Genomic DNA, 25,907 nt, shown 5'->3' with positions numbered 1-25,907 from the left:
TATGAACAGAGTACTCTGCAAGAGCAAACTACATACATACATACATATATACATACACATACATGTTACAAACTCATGCTTACCCAACTTCCAAGTAAGCAAGGAAGAAGAGGGGGTTTTCTTTGTTGTAGAAAAAACATCACCATTAAAGCAAAACAGTAAGAAGGGATTCCACCATCAGTTTGGGAGTCAATATAGCACAACTGCAAAATGAAGAGGGGAAAAAAGAACCACCATTTAACTTTCTTTCTGTTCCCCTCAAAATAAAAGTAGCTTTTATTTCCTTCCACAATCATTGTTAAAAGTTCAAATAATGAAAAATACAAGGAATTACTTGAAATCACACCACCCTGATTTATAAATTGGTATCAACTCATTTCCTTAGTGCATATGAAGACATATATTTTTTAGTTGAATGGAATCATATCACCCATAGTGCTTTTACTGTGGACATCTTTAAAAAATATTATTTTCATATTTCCCACTTCTGTCTCAATGTTAACAATCTTCTATGTACTCTTCCATGCCTTTTTCTATACTCAACCATACACAAATATATATATATTCCAATTTTCTATATAAATACAGGGAGGATTTTATCTTTTTTGTCACTGTTTTACTAAAATTGTGTATTACAGATATCTCTCTGTATATTATAATTCTTCCTTAACAATGCACCAAGAAAGTTCCTGTTAGTCGATTGTGTGCTCAGTTACTAAGTCATGTTCAGCTCTTTGTGAGACAGACCCTATGGAATATAGCCTTTCAGGCTTCTCTGTTCATGAGATTTTCCAGGCAAGAATACTGGAGTGGGTTGCCATTTTCTCCTCCAGAGGATATTCCCAACCCAGGGATTGAACTGTGTCTCCTACGTCTCCTGTGTTGGCAGGCAGATTCTTCACCGAGCCACCTGGGAAGCTCCTTAGTCAATTAGCATATGTCTAATGTATCCTTTTAAATGATTAAATTATAGACTATGGTCTGGATGGTTATTCAATAGTTCCCCACCCAAGGATTTTTACATTTGTTCCCAGTTTTTGCCACTTTTAAACACTACTGTAGTATTTATCCTTCTACATTTTCCTGAGTGCTGGTGCTCATTTCTATGCACTATATTACCAGGGAAGTGTTTGCTGGATTTTAAAATGTGATATATTTAAATTCTAATAGATATTATAATACTGTTTTCCAGAATCAGTGTAAAATTTCCTCTTTTCATCTGTAACAAGAATGTATACACATGGTTTCCAACACTAGGTGTTACCAGTTGCTGTTTTTTTTTTTTAATTAAAATATAGTTGAATTACAAAGTTGTGTTCGTTTCAGGTGTATAGGTGTTATCAGTTTTTTAAAAATTTGTCAACAGGATGGGTGAGATGTAATATCTAATAATTACTTCAATTTGCATTTCCTTGATCCTACTAGGTTATGCAAATTTTCATGTATTTACTAACGATTTGAATTTGCTCTTTTCTGAACTATTAAGTCTTTTGCCAATTTTTCTGTTTTCAACAATACGTATCAATTTGTATGTGTTCTTTTTACGTTATAGATAATAACCCTTTATATATGTTATATACATTTGAAAAATGTTATTTTTCCTAATCTGCTTTGGCATTATTTATGGTACTTTTATCCTATAAAATATACTAATGTTTATGTAGTTAAAGATGCTTATAGCTTCTAGGTTTCCTACCATGGTGAAAAGATTTCTCTAATCCACAGGTTATATACATATACTCTTAAATTTTCTTCTAAAATTCTGAATTTTCATTTAAGTGGAATTTATTTTTGCAGTGTGCTAAGGTCCAACATTATTTTCTTTAAGAAAGATACGTTGTGACAGCACCATTTATTAAATAAACCATTGTTTTCTCACTGAAATATTTTATTTTTTCATAGACTAAAATTTAATTTACACTAGGATTTACTTCTGGGCTTTCTATTCTGCTCCAGAGATCTATTTGTCTATCCCTATGCCAATGGTATATACTTGACTAAAGCAGTTTTATAAGATAAAGTACATCTTCTTCCACTAGTTTTCTTTTTCTGAATTATTTTGGCTACTCTCAAACATTTATTCTTCCATACTAAGTTAAAGTATTATCTTATAATTTTTTTAAAAAATTCTTGGTGATTCTAATTTAAACTACTGTACACTCGAAAATTAATTTAAGAAGATTTTACATTTTAGGGATACCATCTCTCTATCCAAAAACTTAGTATCTTTCCATTTTCCAAAAATTTAGCAGTTGTCATCACTCAGCATTTCCCTTAATTCTTAACGTCCTTCACCGCTGCCAGTCCTACTAATAAAAGTTATCCCAAATCTGTCTCAGTTCAGTTCAGTTCAGTCGCTCAGTCGTGTGTGACTCTTTGCGACCCCATGGACTGCAGCATGCCAGGCTCCCCTGTCCATCACCAACTCCCGGAGCTTACTCAAACTCATGTCCATTGAGTCGGAGATGCCATCCAACCATCTCATCCTCTGTCATCCCCTTCTCCCACCTTCAATCTTTCCCAGCATCAGGGTCTTTTCAAATGAGTCAGTTCTTTGCATCAGGTGGCCAAAGTACTACAGTTTCAGCTTCAGCATCAGTCCTTTCAATGAATATTCAGAACTGATCTCTCTTAGGATGGACTGGTTGGATCTCCTTGCAGTCCAAAGGACTCTCAAGAGTATTCTCCAACACCGCAGTTCAAAAGCATCAATTCTTCGGTGCTCAGCTTTCTTTATAGTCCAACTCTCACATCCATACATGACTAATGGAAAAACCAAAGCTTTGACTAGACAGACCTTTGTTGGCAAAGAAATGTCTCTGCTTTTTAATATGCTGTCTAGGTTGATCATAACTTTTCTTCCAAGGAGAAAGCGTCTTTTAATTCCATGGCTGCAGTCACCATCTGCAGTGATTTTGGAGCCCCCCAAAATAAAGTTTGTCACTGTTTCCATCGTTTCCCCATCTATTTGCCATGAAGTGATGGAACCAACACAGGTCATTATCCTCTCCAGCTAATCTACCACAAAATCCTGTTCAATTGGTTCCCCATTACTACTCTTTACCCCAGAAAGACCTTCTCCAAACATAAATCACATCAAGTCACACACTGCTTACAAAACTCATCCTATGCCTTCCCACTGCAATTAAAATACAAATTCCTTACCACTACAAGTATCTGCCTAACCTCATCCACTACAACTTTCACTCTTACTCGCTTCACTCCAGCCACTCTTGCCTTGTTTTGCTTCTCAAGAATCCATTCTTACCTTCAAGACTTTGTACGAGCTATCCCTTGGATGCTACTCCCTCAGATGTTCAAGTGGCTAGTTACGCTGGTCTGAGTTTATATATCACATCCTCAAAGAGACTTCCCTGCCATCCAATGAAATGTCACACTCTTAACACACCATCTCATTTTAATGGCACTAAATTCTACCACATATTGTGTTATTTATATATTTGTTTACTGTCTGATTCTTCCACAAGTATGTAAGCTTCACAACAGAAGGACTCAGTTCATCCTGTTAGATGTTTCCAGCACCTAAGAACAGTATGTAGCACACAGGAAGCATTTAACAAATGTTTTCTCAATAAATAAATTTGCTCAGAGCCTGTTTTCACCATTCAATAATTCTCTTCCTGTACCTTTCCAATTAAATTTATTCCTTAGTATTTTATAATTTTTATCACTGTCATGAAGGTAATATTGTTCCCTATGTCTATTCTAGAAGGTTATTTTTATGACAGAGAAAAGCCACTGGTTTTTATACGTTTATATTGTATTTAGTCATCACAGATTCTAGTAGTTTTTAACCTCAATTTTCTAGGTATACAATCATATCATTAGCAAAAAGAACATTTTGTTTTTCCAGTATTTACATTCATTACTTTGTCTTCTTTCCTTGCTGCATTTTTTTTAAAAATCTCCAAAATAATGTATAACATCATTGGTGAACATCTCTGTAATATTCCTTATTTTAACACAGATGGCTTGAGCAATTCACCTTTTTGATGGTGTTTGCTTCTGTTTTGTTTGGGGGTTTTAGAAAATAGTCATTAAGTTCCATTTCTAGTTTACTTAAGAATTTTCTTTAAGGAAGAATATGCCTTATCAGCATCTATGATGTTAATTCCACTTCAAACTGTTACTATAATACATTATGCTACCAGATTTCCTGAGATTAAACTATTGTTATATTCCTGAAATAAACCCTACATGGTCACAATATATTAGCTTTTGTTACAATGGTATCTTCCATATATTCCACTTGCTTATATTTTATTTAGACTGGTTCACCTCTCCCAGTCACTTCCAAGGGTTAAAAATCTTTCTGAAGAACTAGTTCATGTATTCAACAAATATTTATTAAATGCCTACTCTGAGCTGGCACAGGAAAATGAGAAGCATTGGGACCAGCCATGAATAATGAAACAGACTAAAATTCCTATCTCACAGTGCTTATAATTTCACAGAAGAAAACAGATTATAAACAATACATGAATATATGTATGGCAGGTAGTAAGAAATGATATGAACAAATTAAAAAAGGAAAAGGCAGAGAGAGTGATGCTATTTTATACAGGGTGGGCCATGAAACTCTGGAAAGATGAAATTTAAGGAGAAACTTGAAAAAAAGTAAGAGAGTGAACCATTCTGGATATGTGGAAAAAGTTAAAGTTGCTCAGTTGTGTCCCACTCTTTGCAACCCCATGGACTATAACCTGCCAGGCTCCTCTGTCCATGGAACTCTCCAGGCCAGAATACTGGAGTGGGTAGCCATTCCCTTCTCCAGGGGATTTTCCTAACCCAGGGATATGTGGGGGTAAGAACATTTTAGATGAAGGGAATAACAAACACAAAGGCCTTACGTATGAAGACACCCCAACTGTAGGCTTCTGATAGTTTCTTATTTTTTAAGTTGTTCCACTCAGCTGGTTCTGCCCGAACTATGGGGAGATTCCTCCAATCAAAAGTTGAGGCAAAATATTTAAAAAGAACCCTCTGTCTGTTTTTGTTCTCAAGTTATCACTCCACCACTATCCCTTTAATTCATCTTCCTTGTGTAAGACAGAGAATTTACTCATCACTAGTCTAACAAGTAATGAATACTGTACTGACGAACAGTATACAAAAAAGCTAAAATTTCTCTCTCTTGTCATTTGGACTGATACTGGTAATTACCACTCCTTGCTACCTCCAAGGGTAGAAAGGGGGAGCAGAGGGGGAATCACAGCCTTTAATAATGTAAGTTAATTCTAATTTAGGAAACTCAGATACCTAAATCTTAGCAGTTTCCCGTTCAAAAACTGCAGCAGGTTATCAACAATTTAAGAGGAAAGAGAATAATATTCTAAGACAGAAACTGGAAAAAAAACATGCAAACATAAGAATCTTAACTTGCGTAACCATATCTTACAACCTTACAACTTTAACTTACAGGAAGAGTGAAAACCTAAGTCTAGATATAAGAGAATATTTCTACATGGCATAAAAGAGAATGAACTATAATAATCAAAAATCTAAAATCTCTAAATAACTCTACATGCCTGTGAAACTTTATTTTCATTCCATTATCAGAACCTGCCATACCACTTTCTGTCCAGCACAGATAACTATTTTGTCCCCACAATACTATAAGTTATATTATGTATTTGTGTAAGAAAAAGCCTTAGTTATCTAAATATTAAGTACTTTTCCCTTCTGTTCCACATACCTTAGCCCAATAGCGAAAGGCTAACACCAAAGGAGTAAAGACAGGTTCCATTTTGCCAAGAGCAGCAAGCAAATCAGTAGTGAGGCATGCCATATCATTTCCTGCACTCACTCTACAAAGTAAACCACTGTGAATGAAAAAGAAACAAAGTTCACTGTATTAATACCTTAAAAAGCAGAATATTTCAAATCCTGTGGCTATACTTTCCAGGTATCCATAGTTAACACCTAAGAAGTCATAATAAAAAACAAATATTTTAATAAACTTACAGCTAACTGAAAACTATGTATCATTTCCATCAAGTTCCATATAAATTAAAGATGTTTTATCTGTTCATTTATACTTCAGAAAAAAATAATCTTAAGTAATTAGTACTTAAAATCATGAAAAATTAATCTCAAAAGCTGCATTATGATTAATCAAAATTTGATTTATATGAGGGGAAAGACACTGATCACATCAATGTTAAACAATGCAACATATCTTCCTAGTCCATTCTTTTTGCTTTGCATATAATAAAAACAAAATATGAAATACTGAACTAGCTATACTTCTTAAATCTAATTTTTACTGTCTAACTTTTAAGATTTTATTGTTAGGCTATTTCCAGATTAGAGATTAGAAAGAATTTATCTATTAATCCACAAGTAACGCTTATATTTAAGTGAAAGTAAGAGATACCTTAAACAAAATTATAGCAGAAACATTTTGGTGACAGGGAGAATGTGACTGAGGTTGCCACAAAGGCAATTTAACACAATGTGGTAGAAAAATCACTAGAAATCGTTAATACTTCTATTCCAGTTCTAACTTTCCCCTGAATAATTTGAATTTGGATAAATCACTTACTCTAGGTCTCAATTTTCAAATTTAGAAAATAAGGAAGTTGAACTAGATCTTCATAGATCCTTCTAGCTTTGAATAAGAAAGCACAGTAATCTTAAAATACAAGAAATAATGATAAATAATCAATAAAAGAACACTTTATTATTTCTGTACTGTTTCCATCTCTCCCACATTGGTCTCAAATAGGATTATTTTAGTTTCCTTTATCAAAGGTATGTTGCTGTCTCAGTCCTATAAATATCCAAACAGAAAGTCATATCCAATGACACCTCAATTTCAGTGAACTAAAAACTAAATTCTAATAGACAGTGAGCTTCTTGAGAAGAAAGACTATTTCTTACTTTGAAACAAAAGTAAGAAAGCAAAAGTTTGAAAGCAAAGCAGTACCTAACATATAGTAAGTGCTCAATACTGTTGGGTGAATAAAAAAATGAAAAGTTTTGCATCAGAACGTTTTATTTCTAACTCTCTGGTAACCCAATTTCTTGTTCAAAAGCTTGTAGTAGGCTTGCTATTTTTAATAAATAGAAACTAGCTTAATCAAGTTAATCCAAGGAGAAATCTAAAACAAAAATGTTCTCTCTTAGAAATACTCACTGCATACTTGGTTGCTGTTATTTCAAAAAAAAAAAAACAAAAAACTTTACTTTCTCTTCACTGTTACCAACCTTTTCCGATCTTTGCACACCACAACAGGAACTTTAGCGTGAAAATCAGATTCCACATCTACATATAATACTAATAAGGAAAAAAAAAAATAAAACAGTTAAGCTAATGTCAACAACTGTCAAATGTTTATTTACTCTATGGTAAACATGTAATAGTCTCCTTCTAAAAATCACTCTTAGTGCTTCTGTGGATAATCCATAAGATGATGGATGTTCTTGTATTGAGCATCAACCCAACAAAATCTCTTATCTCTCTTGATGTCATCTGCTGTATTATCACAAACCACAGACAGGCAGAGTCCCAAGTACTATCAGAACATTGTAATTACCTTAAAAAGAAAGGTTTTAACATCCCTAAAAGTTTTTTCTAAGTACATATACAATCTAGTCAAAGTTGTTAAACCTTCATATAGTAAACAGAGGAGGACATCACTTACTTCTGAAGACTAACTTCCACAGGAGTCACGAAATGAGAACCTACAACGCTTTGACAATATAGTTCTTTTAAATTATCCATGGCAGTAAAAGGCTAACTCTATTGGCCTCATTTGCTGTTAATATATGGAGAGTCTGCCCAATCAAAGCTCCTAAGGAAGGACTAACAGGTGAAGCACACTTCCACTCTGAAGTCTTTCTCTACATCTCCAAGGTAGGCTCCACACCATAAAATATCTAATCTAAACAAAAATAGATGGATTAACATTATCTCATTTGAAGTTTAAAGAAAATCTCTTAGTAGTACTTGTTGGAATTAATTTATTCAAAACAAATGTGCTGAAGAGCCATATATCAGGAATTGTATTATGCATGGTGGATATGACAATGAATAAATACAAAGAGCTCAATCAAGAATTTGCAAATAAATCCTGTAGATAACAAGATAGAGGTCCTCAAAGAACACAGAGGGTATATAATGCAGGGAATAATCCATCAATCAGACTAAATCTTGAAAACCTATGCTATGTGACTTAAGATGTACTATCCATGTATTTCAGTGGAAATACGTATTTTAAATATTTTTGCCAGCTTGACAGTGAATTGCAGTGAGTCTAAAAAGGTAAAAGCTCTTATCAATAATATGCTTTAGAGCTTTTACACAATGAGAGTTAGCTATTTATTACAAAAGAAAATGTAAAATTCCTTCACAGGTTAAATTGAACCAAAATAATTCCTTAAAAATTTCCTTGAAAAATGGCCAAAAAGCTGATAAATAACGGAGAGCTGACAGGGCAGACAGAGAGAGAAAAAGAAGTTTAGAACTGACACTAGAGCCAATAAGGAGGTATGGCTAAAGTCAATCAGCTATCTCTGCTAAGTCAAAATGCAAATATTTTTGACAGGTAATTTTGATTCATAAAATTTAGGATGATAATAGTAATAATAACAACAATGGCAGCAGAAATTTAATAAGTTATTGTATACCGGGTACTTTTCTAAGCTATGACTTAACCCATTTCATCCTCATAAACACTCTTTTTATCAAAAAGATACTAACTTACTGCCATTTTACAGATGAGAAAACTGAAGCATTGACACCAGTAATTTGTCAAAGGACACACAACCTGTAAGTGGTACAACTAAAATTTGAGTCTGGAAAGTCTGGCTTCATATTCTAAGCTCTTAAGCATTTACTTTATAACAAGAAAAGCAGCAAATAAAACCAAGAGAATAGTATTGCAGACTGTACTACATGATCTGGGATTTACTTTGAAAAAGATGTAATTTTTACAATTTTTATTCAAAAAGTATTTTTACCTACATGAATGTCATTTTTACATAAAAATCAATCCAGACAGAAGGGCCACATATGAAAAACTTATTAGGTATAATTTGGTTGATGTACTATAAATGGTTAATATTGTTTAAGTGGGGAAAAAAACATATCTACTCAATGCATACACATATTTTTCCCCAAGTCTCTCCCTAAATCTTCCTTCATCAACAATCTAATGACTGTACGTTTTCTGTCTCCTTCTACATAAGAACAGTCCATAATATTCAAAGGTAAAATTTTAAAATTACCCAAAAGGCAACAGTTTATAATATGTTGATTTTAAATATGATGCTTTTTATCTAACCGACATGTAAATATTCTCGTAACCTATTAAATACATGTATGTATATGGATATATCTGTGTTTAATCAATGACTCAAACATGCTAGCAGTTTTAGTTTAACTTGAATGAAGTGAAGTCACTCAGTCGTGTCCGACTCTTTGCGACCCCATGGACTGTAGCCTACCAGGCTCCTCTGTCCATGGGATTCTCCAGGCAATAGTCCTGGAGTGGATTGCCATTTCCTTCTCCAGGGGATCTTCCCAACCCAGGGATTGAACCCGGGTCTCCCGCACTATAGACAAACGCTTTACCATCTGAGCCACCAGGGAAGCCATACATAACTTGAATAGCCCTACATAAACAGCACAATGCATATAAATTTAGAGAACTTTCTTTAGGAAAGCAACTTATAAAACTCACCACTTTTTTTTAAAATTCCAAGCACTTGTATCAGAAGATCTGGATGATTCATCTAAAAATAAGTTTCAAATTAAACCAATATACTAATTTTAAACTTCAAGTTGCAAAACTTTAGAGATCATTCATTAAACACAAGTAAAATAATGCTTTGCATGTTAAAATAATGAAAACAGAATAGTGTTTTACTTTTATATTAAGAGGTCTGATTCATGGAAGTAGAATCTAATAAATCATGTACTGCTATTATTCTAGCAACACTCCTAGAATTAATGAGTTCTTAGAGTGACAAAAGTCTGTAATTTCATATCAAAACAAATGAAAAAGAAATTACCACATGATTTCTAAAGAGAAGTTGTTGAGATAAGAAATTTAAAGGATATTGACAATTGGCAGCATGGCTAAAAGGCTTAGATTAAAATATTACTTTAAATAACAACCATGTCAAATATTTACCTTAAATGTGTTCTTTGCTGCTATTTAAAAAAAGAGTTAACAGCTGATTCAGACTAGAAATCAAACATCAAAAAACTTTCACCCAAATTAAACCTCCTTGAGCATAAACTTATTATTCAAAAAATTCAAAACACAAAAAATGTCAACTAATTATTTTAAATGTTTGGTGTATCAGTAAATAAGCAATTTCAGCAATGCTAAACAACACTGGTATTCTGCTAATGGCTCTAGCCACTACTTATTAAAAGTACCCATAATGTACCAGGTACTATACAAAAATACATGGTATATATCACCTTGTTTAATATAAAAGTTATTATTCCTATCTTGGAAATTAAGAACTGAAGCTCAAGAAGGTCAAGCAACTTGCTCCTTGCAGCCAAGATTTGAACACAGAGGTATGATTTCAAAATTCTTTCCTCTTTTTATGCTGCTTACCATAAGCAATAACTGTTCAGCACAGTCAAACACAAGCATTTTTCCTTTCTTTTTTTTTTTTTTAATGCCATCCTCTTCTTCCTTTTTATTTTCTGTCTCATCTTTCTTTAATACTATCTATGCCTAACACCTAAAAAGTACTTTCCAAAAGCACTGTTAAATCATGGTAACATTCTACAAGCCAGAGTTTTATATTCTCCTGTATCTTCTCTAAAAAGATAATAAAAATCACTAACTACTAAATAAGAACTACACAGGAAAGGTTCTTTTCTAATTACTTACCTTGGGAGGAAATTTTATATCTATATTAACATCACTACTTTTCAGAGCAAACTTAGTCAGAGATGAGCCATACAACCTAAGTGAACACTCTGGAAATGAAGGAAAAATATTAAAGTATGAAACAGCATGCAAATATGAGAACTTTAAAAAATAAACAGTGGTAGGAAAATTGCATATATTTCAATTCTGTGTCTTCCAATTCTAACACAAGAATTATAAAACAATAATATCCTTTTCTAACTGATCTACAAAAGAATAAAAAGGTTTCTCATTTATAGGGTTCAGGAAGAGAGAAATAACTCATACAAATTCAGTGTTTAGACAAAATTTTAGTAATAATTCATTTAGGAATGACCAGAAGTATGTTTCACATTTAATACATAACAGTAAAGAATGTACTAACCTAGCCATGGCTACTGTCACAAACTACATTTTTAGATATTTCTATTTACATGTGCAATAGCACTTTAAATGGGGAAGGAATCACAGACACTCAGCCAATGCTCTTAAAAACACAAAATGAAGCCAACTCAATTGATATTGCAGACCTAAAATCCAAAAACTATAGTTTTCAAGAGTTCATAGAACAAAATAAAGGAAACGATAACATGCCACCTACATCTTTTGCAAACTAACAAACATGTTATTTCAAAAATCATAATAAGGCAAATACTATGAACAGAGTTGGAAAACTCTGAGGACAAGTTGAAAAGTAACATGATTAGGACTGATGGGCATATTTAGTATATTAGAAAGTATAAGTTTATACTCAGTTATACATATAAAACTCTACTTTTCAAGTTCACAAAATGTCTAAAGTCATCTAAGTCATTAAAATCCTAAATATTTCATTTTTTATAATAATGGTGAATTATTTCTATATGTAATTTTAAATACCAATGTGTTTTAGATATAAAACTACATTATTAATTTTATTATTAGTTATTAGAAATAATAGAGAAGTAAACATTTTTCAATTTCAATTTATATTCTTTCTTATAAATATCACAACGGCTTCATATAAAACTATAATTTATTAACTGTCCAAAATCCCTTTGGTGGTAAGAAACAAATCGTATTTAATATACATTTACATTTATGTAAATTCAGTATCAATGGAAAAAAATTAGGGCTAAGCAAACAATCTATACATAAATGTCTATAATAAATGACCCAATTCCCCCTTGAACCCAAAACTTAAGCTTTCTGTAAAGAAAGATCAAGAGTCAAAAAAAGAAATAAAAGTGCAAATTTTGCCTCTAACATCCTTAATTTCCCCCACAACCAAGCAAAAGAAATTTTATTTAGTGAGTAGCATGAATACAAACAACTGAAATAAATATGATTAAAATGTCCATTCAGAAGTCAATGACAATGAAAATTTAATATAAAATACCATATTCAAGCACTAAGCAATTATTTGAAAGTGTATCTGACACTTTAAAAATCTTTTTTTCTTATTACAAAAATTATACCATACTATAATTTTTCCTTTTCTTTTTCTGAACTATCTCCCACCAAAAAGTTCACTTATAAAATAATGAAATTCATCTACTTTTAAGTAGAAAAAAAGAAGAGAAAAAAATTGAAAGAAAAACATTAAGTTTAAGAGGAAGTAAGAGGAAGAGTTGTATCACTTTTAAAACTAAGTATAAAATGAAGTTGTACCTGGTAAAAATGTTGTTACAACCTTTGACATTTCCTCCACAATTTCCTGACGGACTTTGAGGTCATCATCTGTTATTCCTTGTTCTTTTGCTAATTCAGTAACTGCAACACTTAAAGCAGCCAAGTGGGCAAGGGAAGGAGGCGGCAGAGAACGAAGCTCACTTTCTTCCTGTTTTTCCTGTTAGTGTAACGTTTAATAACAACAATACAAAAAGAGACTTCTATTTTAATGTCCTCATATTTAGGAGAGCAGGACATACTCAACATATATTCATCTTCTATTGCCAGATTTAAGACACCTAGGAAATGAAACTGAACAAAAGAAACAGATCCCTGCCTTTGTGAAACAGGACTGAAAGAATGAGAGATGCTATGGGAGAAGCTGTTATTAAACATTTAAAAAATAAAACTTGTTTTACTTTACTGTCTGCATAAATTATGAAATGCTACAAGCCAAGATTCCATAAGTACAACATTTAGCTGATCATTCTGTTGTAGCCAAAAGAGACTGACTTAGGTGTAGCAGAAGGTCTTGACTGTGACTGGCATGTACAGTAATCAGATTAAATCACTGCAGGAAAACATTCTAAACACTATCATCATATATTATACTACCTCCCATTAAAAAATGATTTCCCTGTTATTTTATACAAAACTAGGCAAAATGTTTAAAAAAAATCTTTATTCTGATAAGTTTGAAAGCCAATTTAAAACAAGGAGCTAAAGAGGGACTATATTATATATGCACAGTAACTTTTTAAAATTAATTAATACTGATTTTAAAAAATACAGGGTAACTGCAAAAGCTACATAAATTACAGGAAAAGAAGAAAATCATCCACTAGCTCCCATACTATTCTGTTCATTTTTTTTTTAACATAACTGAAGATCGTGTGTGTGTGTGTGTGTGTGTGTGTGTGTGTGCGTGCGCGCGCGCGTGCAGCATGCGAGATCATGTCCGACTCTTTGCAATCCCATGGACTGTAGCCCACCAGGCTTCTCTGTCCAAGGAATTTTTCAGGCAAGAATACTGGAGCAGGTTGCCATTTCCTACTCCAGGGGATCTTCCCAAGCCAGGGATTGAACCCGCATCTCCTCCATCTATTACGTTTTTTATTTAATATTATAATAAAGGCATATTATCACATTTCAGTCAAGAAACAATCTCTTATTTTTTTGAGAAAAGGAGCTCCCAAAATAATAATCAAAAGTAAATTTGTTCTTTCCCCCTCACACACTCAATAAGGCTAAACAACGACTTTGGTCTATTCCTAATTTTATTGTTATCATAATCAATTTTAACCTATATAAAGTTTACCTATGGTACAGAATAGTTAAGCATAGAAAGTAAGACAACTTTGTTTTTATAAGTTTCTGTGATCATTTTTACAATCTTAACTATAAACTAAATACAAGTTATATGAACAGATATATCAGTTTTCAGGACTTTTTTTTTTTCAGGATTTATCCAACGTACTTAGTGAAAAAAATGATACAAAATTAACATGTAACAAAACTATCTTTATATACACAGAAGTATTTCTAGATTGAAAATGGATAAAAGACAATCAATGAACACACTCCTCTATGCTATTAATAAGCCTATTCTACCTCCTTTAGGATACTGTTCCATCAAATATTGTCATTTATATCCTCATATCATTGATCATCCTCATATCAACACAATATATATCCTGTCATAAATATGATCAATTAAGTCCCTGCCCTTCTGTAACATATATTCTAATTAGAGAAAAAAGACAACATATAAATAAATAAATATTATAGTGTCAGGTAATGTTATTAAGAAGAAACAGGGTAAGAGGCTACAGACTAATGAGAAGAGGGTGCTACTATAGAATACAGTAGACAAAATCACTCTAAACAGGTAAAGAGACTTGAAAGTAGTGAAGAAAAGAGACATTTAAATTTCTTGGGGGAGAGCATTCAAGACATAGGAAATAGGCTTGGAAAACTTGCCCAAGAGGCAAAAATCTCCACATTATTCTCCCATTTCTAATCTATGACTCTTCATCCAATTCCCTGTATTTTCCAAGACACAGGAAATAGTAAATGCAAGGACTCAGAGGCAAAAAAAGCCTAATGTCTGAAGGTCAGTAACAAAGATGTGACTATGAAATGTGATGAAGTTGAAAAGTTAAGTAGAAGCCAAATACTGTACAACCTTGTAAAATCTGATAAGGGTTTAGAATTTTAAGTTGGGAAGCCACTGATGGGCTATGAACAGGAAATAACATGATATATTTTAAAAGAACAATTCTGGCTGCTAAGTGAAGAAGATTGTGGGGGGAAAGAAATGGAATAACTTGAAAATAGTTCAGGTGACAGAGGGTGGTAGCTCAGATTACAGTACAAAAAGTAGAGATATGTGGCAAATGACTAAATGTGAAACACACAATATTTTGAAGGCATATTCAATAGAATTTACTAATTGTTTGAACGTGGAATATGAAAGAAAGAGATGAACCAAAGATGACTCAAATGTGCTTATGCTAAGAACAGGGCAAATGGTGGTGCCTTCTACTGAGGTGAGGTATAATGGAAAGAACTAGTTTAGGCTTGGAAAATTTGCCCAGGAGGCAAAATCTCCTAATCATTCTCCCATTTCTAATCTCTGACTCTTCATCCAATTCCCTGTATTTATACCAGTTATTGGGTTTGCTGGGTAGCTCAACTGGTAAAGAATCCGCCTGCGATGCAGGAGATTCTGGTTCGATTCCTGGGTGGGGAAGTTCCACTAGAGAAGGAACAGGATACCCAACCAGAATTCTTGGGCTTCCCTTGTGGCTCAGATGATAAAGAATCAGGCTGTAATGTGGGAGACCTCAGTTCGATACCTGAGTTGGGATGATCTCCTGGAGGAAGGCATGGCAACCCACTCCAGTATTCTTGCCTGGAGAATCCCCTTGGACAGAGGAGCCTGGCAGGCTACAGTCCATGGGGTCGCAAACAGTCAGACATGACTGAGCAACTAAGCATAGCACATACCAGTTTTTCTTCTATTTAAAAACTTTCAATAAATCCTCAACTAAATACTAGCAAACTGAATTCACAGAATATTAAAAGGATTATACACCATGACCAAATGTGATTTATTCCTAGAACACAAGAATGGTTCAACATAAAACAATCAAGATGTAATATATCATCTTAACAGCATGAAAGGAGAGAAAGGACAAAGAACCTCAACTGTGCAGAAAAACCATTTGACAAAATACAACACCCCTCTGTGGTACTGCTAAGCCATTTCAGTCGTATCCGACTCTGTGCGACCCCACAGACAGCAGCCCACCAGGCTCCACCGAACCTGGGATTCTCCAGGCAAGAATAGTGGAGTGGGCTGCCATTTCCTTCTCCAATGCAGGAAAGTGAAAAGTGAAAGTGAAGTCGCTCAGTCGTGTCGGACTCTTAGCGACCCCATGGACTGCAGCCCACGAGGCTCCTCCATCCATGGAATTTTCCAGGCAAGAGTACTGGAAAGAGGAGTGGGGTGCCATTGCCTTCTCCACCTCTGCGGTAAAAGCACTCAAAAATACTAGGAACAAAATGAAACTACTACTATATAAGACCATGTATGAAAAACCTATAGCTAACATCATATCTGATACTGAAAAACTGAAATTTTTCCTGTGAGATTAGGAACCAGTAAAGAATGACCATTTCACCACTTCTATTCAACACCTCCAGCCAAAGGAATTAGGCAAGAAAAAGAAATAAAAGGCATTCACATTAAAAAAGAATAAAAAAAATTATCCCTATTCACAAATAAACATTATCTAGTATATAGAAAACCCTTACAAGTCTAAAAACAGACATCAGAACTACTGAACAAATTCAGCAGGATATAAACCAACACTCAAAACTCAGGTGCATTTCTGGGCTTCCCTGTTGGCAGAGCAGTAAAGAATCTGCCTGCCAATGCAGGAGACATGGGTTCAGTCCCTAATCGGGGAAGATCCCACATGCCATGGAGCAACTAAACCCATGCACCACAATTACTGAGTCTGTGCTCTAGAGCCTGGGAGCCATAATTACTGAGCCCATATGCTGCAACTACTGAAGCCTGCACACCTAGAGTCGTGTACCACAACAGAAGAGGCCACCACAATGAGAAACCTGCTCACAACTAGAGTAGCTCCCACTCACCACAACTAGAGAAAATTCTGCACAGCAACGAAGACTGAGCTCAGTCAAAAATAAAAATAAATAATATTATTTTTAAAATCAGGTGCATTTCTATATACTAACAATAAACAATTTGAAACAGAAGAAAATAATTCCATCCAAAACAGCATAAAAGAGAATAAAAGACTTAAGAATGAATTTAACCAAGAAGATGAAAGAGGTATGCACTGAAAAAGACAAAATGGTGCTTAAAGAAACTAAAGAAGACATGAATAAAAAAAAAAAAAAAAAAGATATTCCATGCTGGGAGAAACTCCTGGAAAGAGAAATCTGACAGGCTACACAGTCCATAGCATCACAAAGAATCAACTAAGCAACTGAGCATTCCATGTTCTGGACTGGCAGATTCAATATTGTTAAGATGTCAGTAGTATCCAAAGCAATCTACATATCCAATTCAATCCCTATCAAAATCCCAACAACTTTTGTGTAGAAAAAGAAAAAAAAAAATCCTAAAATTCACATGGACCCTCAAGAGACCCCAAACAGCCAAAACAATCTTGAAAAAGAACAACAAACTTAGAGGACTCAAATTTCCTGATTTCAAAACTTAGTGCAAAGTCACAGTAACCAAAAGAGGATTGCACTGGCATAAAGACAGACACAGAGGCCTATAAAATGAGGGCCCAGAAGTAGATGTTCATATATAAGGTCAAATTATTTTTAATAAAAATATTAAGAACATTCAATATGGAAAAAACTGTCTTATCAAAACATGGTACTAGGAAAGCAGGATTTTTGTTGTTGTTCAGTCACTAACTCACATCTGATTCTTTGTGAACCAATGGACTGCAGCACACTAGGCTTCCCTGTCCTTCACCATCTCCCAGAGTTCACCCAAGTTCATGTCCATCCAGTTGGTGATGCCATCCAACCATCTCATCCTCTGTCATCCCCTTCTCCTGCCTTCAATCTTTCCCAGCATCAGGGTCTTTTCCAATGAGTTAGCTAGCTCTTCCCATCAGGTGGCTAAAGTCTTAGAACTTCAGCATCAGTCCATCCAATGAGCATTCAGGGCTGATTCCCCTTAGGATTGACTGGTTTGAATTCCTTGTTGTCCAAGGGACATTCAAGAGTCTTCCCCAGCACCACAGTCTGAAAGCATCAATTCTTTGGCACTCAGGCTTCCTTATGGTACAACTCTCACATCCGTACATGACTACTGGAAAGACCACAGCTTTGACTATACAGACCTTTGTCAGGAAAGTGATCTGTTTGCTTTTAATATACTGTCTAGGATTGTCATAGCTTTCCTTCCAAGAAGCAAGCATCTTCTAATTTCATGGCTGCAGTCACCATCCACAGTGATTTTGGAGCCCAAGAAGAGAAAATCTGTCACTGCTTCCACATTTTCCCCTTCTATTTGCCCTGAAGTAATGGCAATGGAAGTCATGATCTTAGTTTTTTTAATGCTGAGTTTTAAGCCAGCTTTTTCACTCTCCTTCACCCTCATCAAGAAGCTCTTCAGTTCATCTTCATTTTCTGGCATGAGATATGCAGAGTATCATCTGCATATCTGAGACTGTTGCTATTTCTCCTGGAAATGTTGATTCCAGCTTGTAACTCATCCAGCTCGGCATTTTGCATGATGTACTCTGCATATAAGTTAAATAAACAGGGTAACAATATACAGCTTTGTCATACTCCTTTCCTAATTTTGAACCAGTCATTTGTTCTATATAAGGTTCTAACTGTTGCTTCTTGACCCACATACAGCTTTCTCAGGAGACAGGTAAGATGGTCTGGTATTCTCATCTCTCTAAGAATTTTCCAAAGTTTGTTGTGATCCACAGAGTCATAGGATTTAGCACAATGAAGCACATTTTTTTTTCTGGAATTCCCTTATTTCTCTATTATCCAATGAATGTTGGCAATTTGATCTCTGGTTCCTCTGCCTTTTCTAAATCCAACTTGTACATCTAGACACTTTTAATTCAAGTACTGCAGAAGCCTAGCTTGAAGGATTTTGAGCATAACCTTACTAGTACAAGAAATGAGCACAACTGTCTGGTAGTTTGAACATTTTTTAGCACTGCCCTATTTGGAACTGGGATGAAAACTGACCTTTTCCAGTACTGTGGCCACTGCTGAGTTTTCCAAATTTGCTGACATACTGAGTGCAGCACTGTAACAGTATCATCTTTTAGGATCTGAAATAGTTCAGCTGGAATTCCATCACCTCCACTAGTTTCATTTGTAGTAATGCTTCCTAAGGCCCATTTGACTTCACACTCCAGGATATCTGGCTCCAAGTGAGCATCCACACCACACCAGTCCTTAAAAGAATTTAAGAACTATAACTTAAAAACTATAACTTAAGAACTTAAGAACTTATAAGAACTATACCTTTTATGTATAGTTCTGTGTACTCTTGCCACCTCTTCTGACTCTTGTTAGGTCCATCAAAAAAGAGGCAGACTTAAATCAATCCTTCTCCAAAGAAGACATACAGATGGCCAACAGGCATATGAAAAGATGTTCACCATCACTAATTATTAGAAATATGTGACTCAAACCTACCAGGTACCACCTCACATCAGTCAGAATGGCCATCGTTAAAAAGTGTACAAATGAAAATGCTAAAGACACTGTGGAGAAAAGAGAACCCTCCTACATTGTTGGTGAGAATGTAAACTGGTACAACCAATATGGAGAACGGTATGGAGTTTCCTTAAAAAACTACAAACAGAACCATATGAACCAGCAACCCCACACCTGGAATATATCTGGAGGGAACACTAATTTGAAAAAAATACATGCTCTCCTATGTACATAGTAGCACCAGTCACAGTGGCCAAGACACAGAAACAAACTAAATGTCCATCAACAGGATAAAGACATGGTACACATATACAAGGGAATACTACTCAGTCATAAAAAAGAATAAAATAATGCCATCTGCAGCAACACAGATGAACCTAGGGATTATTATACTAAGTGAAGTAAGTCAGACAGAGAAAGACAAATATCATGTAACCTCACTTGTATGTGGAATCCAAAATATGACACAAATGAACTTACTTTTGAAACAGAAACAGAATCACAGACATAGAAAACAGATCTGTGTTTGCCAAAAGTGGTGGGGAGAGATGGACTGAGAGGCTTGGGATTAACAGATATTCAAACTATTACATATATAGCATGGATTAACAACAAGATCCTGCTTATAGCACAGGGAACTATAGTCAATGTCCTGGGATATACCATAATGGAAAGGAATATTGGAAAGAACATGGGGCACTTTCCAGGTGGTCCAGTGGCTAAGACTTCGTACTTCCAGTGCAGGGGGCCAGGTTCAATCCCTGGTCAGGGAACTAGATCTCACATGTTGCAACCAAGATGCCGCAAGCCACAACAAAGATCAAAGATCCCATGTGCCTCAACTAAGATCTGGCACAGCCAAATAAATAAATAAACTTAAAAAAAAATAATGTATACTGGGATTCTCTAGTAGTCTACTGGTTAAGAATCCACCTGCCAATGCAGGGAACACAAGTTCGAACCCTACCAGGAAGATTCTACATGCTGCTGAGCAACTAAGCCCATGCCACTACTGAGTCCATGTGCCACAACTACTGAAGCCCATGTGCCTAGAGCCCATGCTCTGCAACAAGAAAACCACCACAATGAGAAGCCTACACAGCACAACGAAGAGTAGCCCCTGCTAGCTGCAACTAGAGAAAGCCTGCATGCACAGCAATGAAAACCCAGCACAGCCAAAAATAAATAAATAAAAGTTACTGGCTTACAAGACCATGGGCCAATGATTTAAAAAAAAAGAATGTATATATATATTGACCTGAATTATTATCCTTTAGAGCAGAAATTAACACAACATTGTAAATCAACTATATTTGAATAAAATAAAAATAAATGCATGGGTGTATATATATATATTCTGTGCTCATTACTGTTAGGCAATTTCACTGGGTATAGAAATTTAGTTTAAAAAAAAAAAAAAGGACTTCCCTGGTGATCTAGTACTTAAGACTCTGTGCTTCCAACGCAGGGGGCATGGGTTCAATCCTTGGTCAGGGAAGTTCCTCATGCCGTGTGGTGTGGCCAAAAAAATCAATAAACATATGTTGACAGGAGATTTTTCCTTCCTCCAGAACTCTGAAGATACTATTCAACTGTCTTCTGGCTTCTACTGCTGTTATTGATAAGTCAGCCAACATTCCCATCCTCTGCACCTTTGTGAATGACTTTATCTTTTCGGCTGCTTTTAAAAAAGCAACTTTACTGTGGATATAATTTATATAAAATAAATTGCACATATTTAAACTTTACAATTTGGTTCATTTTTGACGTATATATATATATAATAAAACCATCACCACAATCAAGATAATAAACATATCAATCTCTGTCAGAAATTTCCTCATATTCCTTTGTAATCACTCCATCCTTCTTCTACACCCATATTCTGGGAACTACCAATCTGCTTTCTATGATTACAGCTTAGACTGCATTTTCTAGAATTTTATATATATATCGAATTGCACAGTATATAGTCATTTTTGTCTGACTTTTTACACTCATGATACTTAAGATCCATCTATGTTGTTGTATAGTCAATAGTTCACTCCTTTTAACAACAAATAGCATAACAAGATATGGATATACCACATGTATTTGTTCACTTCTTTGGCTAATTATTAAACATAAAACTGCAATGAGTATTCATATACAAGTAAGTGTAGAGACATATGCTTTCATTTATCTTGGGTAAACCCATAGGAATGGAATGGCTGACTCATGTATTAGTTGTATGTTTAACTTTTAAAAAACTGCCAATGTGTTTTCAAAAATGGATGTATTACCACGTGACCTAGTAATTCCACTGCTGGGTATTTATCCAAAAAAAATTAAAACACTAACAGGAAAAGAAATCTGCACTTCCATGTTTACTGCAGCTTTATTTATAATATCCAAGACATGGAAACAACCTACATGTCCACTGATGGATGAGTGAATAAAGAAAATGTGGTCCATATATACAACTTAACATTATTCAGCCATTAAAAAAAAGAAAATCTTGCCATACGCAACAACATGGATGGACCCTGAGGGCATACTGTTAAATGAAGTCTGACCAAGAAAGATAAATACTGTATGATTTCACTTGTATGTGGAATCTAAAAAGAACAGCAACAAAAACTGAACTAATACAGAGAACATATTGGTCATTGCCAGAGGCAGGGATTAGTGGTTGGGGGTGAGTGAAATGGGTGAACATAGCCAAAAGATAAAAGCTTTCAGTTATAAAATCAATCAATCCTTAAGATTTATATATACTTCTTGGTAATTATAGTTAATAATGCAGTATTGTCTATTGAAAAGTTGCTAAGCATAAATCTTAAAGTGAAAATTGAGGTAAAGTTCTCACCTCAAGAAAAAAAAAGGTTATGTGTGGTAGTTGGTATTGACTAAATTTATTGTGGTGATTATTTCACAAAATATATATATGTTGAATCATTATGTTGTACATGTGAAACTAACATGTTGTATGTCAACCAACTCTCAATTAAAAAATAATTTAAAAATAAACCTTTAAAATAAAAGGTGGATTATTGGGTGGGCCAAAAAGTTCATTCAGGTTTTTCTATACCATCTTATGCTATGGAAAATCCCGAACAAACTTTTTAGCCAACCCAATACTATTTTACATTTCCACCAGCACTGTTTTAGACTTGCCATTCATTCACATCCTTGACAACACTTGGCAGAGTCAATCTTTCTAATTTTAGCTGTTCTTATAAGTGCAGTGATTTCCCTGATAAAGAATAATGTTGAGCATCTTTTCATGTGTTTGACACCTATATGTCTTCTTTAATAAAATGTTGGCTCAAATCTTTTGCCCATATTTTATTTGGTTGTTTGTTTACAGTAGTTCCCTCTCATCCTTGGAGGATATGCTCCAAGGCCTCCAGTGGAAGCCTAAAACCACAGAAAGCACTGAACCCTGTAAATACTATTCTCTTCCTCCACATACATACCTATGATAAAGTTTTATTTATAAATTAGGCACATTAAGAGACTACTCAAATTGCCTGCATCACTACTTTTGCACGTTGGGGCTATTATTAAGTAAAAATTACTCAAACACAAGCACTGTGATACCACCAACAGCCAATCTGATACCTAAGATGGCTACCAAGTAACTAACAGACAGGTAGCATACACTATGCAGATACCCACATCATGGGCAGGACAAAGCCAAACAAGAAATTTCACCACACTATTCAGTCAGAACCAGACATGGAACAACGGACTGGTGTAAAATTGGGAAAGGAGTTCATCAAGGCTATATATTGTCACCCTGCCTATTTAACTTATATACAGAGTGCATCATGCAAAATGCCAGGCTGGATGAAGCACAAGGTAGAATCAAGATTGCTGGGAGAAATATCAGTAACTGCAGGTATGAAAATGACACCATCCTAATGACAGAATGTGAAGAGGAACTAAAAGAGCCTCTTGATGAAGGTCAAAGAGGACAGTGAAAAAGCTGGCTTAAAACTCAACATTAAAAAAACTATAATCATGGCAACCAGTCCATCACTTCATGGCAAACAGATGGGGAAACAATGGAAACAGTGACAGACTTTATTTTCTTAGGATCCAAAATCACTGCGAACGACTACAGCCATGAAATTAAAAGATGCTTGCTCCTTGGAAGAAAAGCTATGACGAACCTAAGACAGAGTATTAAAAAGCAGAGACTACTTTTCCAACAAAGGTCCATATAGTCAAAGCTATGGTTTTTCCAGTAGTTATGTACCAATGTGAGAGTTTGGACCATGAAGAAAGCTGAGTGCCAAAGAATTGATGCTTTTGAACTGTGGTGCTGGAAAAGACTCTTGGACACCAAGGAGATCAAACCAGTCCATCCTAAAGGAAATCAACCCTGAATATTCACTGGAAGGACCAATGCTAAAGCTGAAGCTCCAATACTTTCACCACCTGATGCAAAAAACTGACTCATTGGAAAAGACCCCGATGCTGGGAAAGATTGAAGGCAGGAGGAGAAGGGGACGAAAGAGGATGATATGGTTGGATGGCATCACAGACTCAATGGACTTGAGTTTGAGCAAATTCCAGGAGACAGTTGTAGGACAGGGAAGCCTGGCATCCTGTAGTCCATGGTTTCACAGTCAGACATGACTGAGCTACTGAACTGAACTGAATTCAGAATGGCATGCAGTTTAAAACTGTACACTCTTTATTTGTGGAATTTTCCATTTGATATTTTCAGACATGGCTGACCAAGGGTAACTGAAACCATGGAAAGCAAAACCATGAATAAGGAGTGATTACTGTACTTATTACTGAGTTTTAGAAGTTTTTTATTTCTTCTAGATACAACTCATTTACCTGATATGATTTGTGAATATCTTTTCCCAATCTGCAGCTACTATTGTCTGTCATTCTTTAAAGATATCTTTCAAAGAGCAGAAGTTTTTAATTTTGAATAAGTCCATTCATCAGTTTTTTCCTCTTTAGTATCATGTCTAAGAAATTTTGCCCAATCCAAGGTCATAAAGATTTTCTACCATATCTTATCCTGGAAATTTTATACTTTTAGGTTTTACATTTAGGTCAATAAGTAAGGTATGGATCAAAGGTCTTTATTCATGGATATTTAACTACTCATATGTTTAAGAGAATATAATTTCTCCACTGAATTACCTTTGAATCTCTGTAAAAAAAAATATATATATATATATCAGTTGTTCATATAAGTGTGCCATTTCTATACTCACTATTCTGCTCCACTGATCTATTTTTCTATTTGATGCCAGTACCACACTGCCTTATTACTGTAGTTTAAGTCTGTAAGGCAGGCGTTGTTAGTCCTCCAACTTTGTTTTTTTCAAAGTTCTTTTAAATTTTCTAGGGCCTTTGCTTTCCCAGATGGAATTTCAGCTTTTCTCTTCCTTCTTTTTTAGTTTTCTTTATTGAAGTATAGTTGATTTGCAGCATTTCAGGTTACAACAAAGTGATTCAGTTATACATACATATATACGTAAATACATACAGATACATTCTTTTTCAGATTCTTTTCCATTATAGGTTATTATAAAATATTGTGTTTGAGTGAACTCCGGGAGTTGGCAATGGACAGGGAGGCCTGGCGTGCTGCGATTCATGGGGTCGCAAAGTGTTGGACACGACTGAGCAACTGAACAGAACTGATAAGATACTGAATATAGTTTCCTGTGCTATAAAGTAGGTCCTTGTTGCTTATCTATTTTAAATATAGCAGTGTATATTCCAGATGAATTTTAGAATTAGGCTTTCAATTCAGGATTTTGTTCAGGATTGGGCTGAGTGTACAGATCAGTTTAGAAAGAAATTTAATAATATTAGTTCTTCCAACACATACGGTTTATTTCTGCATTTCTTTAGCTCTTCTTTAATTTCTCTCAGGAATGTTTTATAATTTCTGTGCATAATTTTGCATATTTTTGATGCTATTGTAATAGTAGTTTTTTGAATTTCACTTTTGTACTATTCATTATTAGTATATAAAAATACAACTGACTTTTGCATGCTGAGTTTGTATTCTGCAACCTTGCTAAACTCATTAACTCTAATAATTCCCTGACGTCACTGAATATTCTATATAAATAATCACATTTACCTACAAATATAGTTGTACTTCTTCTTTTCCAACTTAGATAGCTTTCCTTTCTTTCTCTTGTCTGAATTCACTGGCTAGAACTTCGAATAAAACGCTGAATAAAAGTGGTTAAGAGTGAACATATCTATCTTTTTCCCCAATTTTTTTTACTGTAATAAAATACACATAACATAAAATGTACTATCTTAACCATTTTTACAAGTACAATTCAATGGAATTAAGTACATTCATTTGTTGTACAACCATCACCATCACACATCAGCAGAATTCTTTTTATCTTGTAAAACTGAAACCTTTCCATTCCTCCATCTCCCCAGACAACCACCATTCAACTCTCTGTCTTTATGATTCTGACTACTCTAAGTATCTCATATAAGTGGAATAATTACAGTATTTGTCTTTTTATGATTGGCTTATTTCAGTTAGCATTAACTTACTCAAGGTTCTTCCATGTTGTGACATATCAGAATTACCTTCCTTTTAAGGCAGTATTTTTCAATGTATGT

The 25,907-nt window shown here is 34.6% G+C and overlaps 1 protein-coding gene across 12 annotated transcripts in view; it reads right to left on the bottom strand.

Moving 5' to 3' along the window:
- The window catches only part of TUT4 (terminal uridylyl transferase 4), a 156,950-nt gene that overhangs the window by 59,819 nt on the left and 71,224 nt on the right, over window positions 1–25,907 (bottom strand). For 11 of the 12 annotated variants that reach the window (XM_061411956.1, XM_061411958.1, XM_061411961.1 and 8 more), the window contains exons 5-10: window positions 12,549–12,726; window positions 10,881–10,969; window positions 9,708–9,759; window positions 7,231–7,300; window positions 5,717–5,843; window positions 84–203 (exon numbers count right to left, since the gene is read on the bottom strand). In XM_061411956.1, the coding sequence (XP_061267940.1) occupies window positions 84–203; window positions 5,717–5,843; window positions 7,231–7,300; window positions 9,708–9,759; window positions 10,881–10,969; window positions 12,549–12,726 (636 nt within the window). Of the gene's footprint in view, window positions 1–83; window positions 204–5,716; window positions 5,844–7,230; window positions 7,301–9,707; window positions 9,760–10,880; window positions 10,970–12,548; window positions 12,727–18,818; window positions 18,954–25,907 lie in introns of those variants that run through there. The other variant, XM_061411966.1, reaches the window with a different exon arrangement.

Source organism: Bos javanicus, chromosome 3, assembly GCF_032452875.1.
Source record: "Bos javanicus breed banteng chromosome 3, ARS-OSU_banteng_1.0, whole genome shotgun sequence".
In the NCBI taxonomy this organism is placed as follows: Eukaryota; Metazoa; Chordata; class Mammalia; order Artiodactyla; family Bovidae; genus Bos; species Bos javanicus.
Note: the sequence above shows the minus strand (reverse complement) of the source record. Positions and strands in the feature narration are given on the sequence as shown.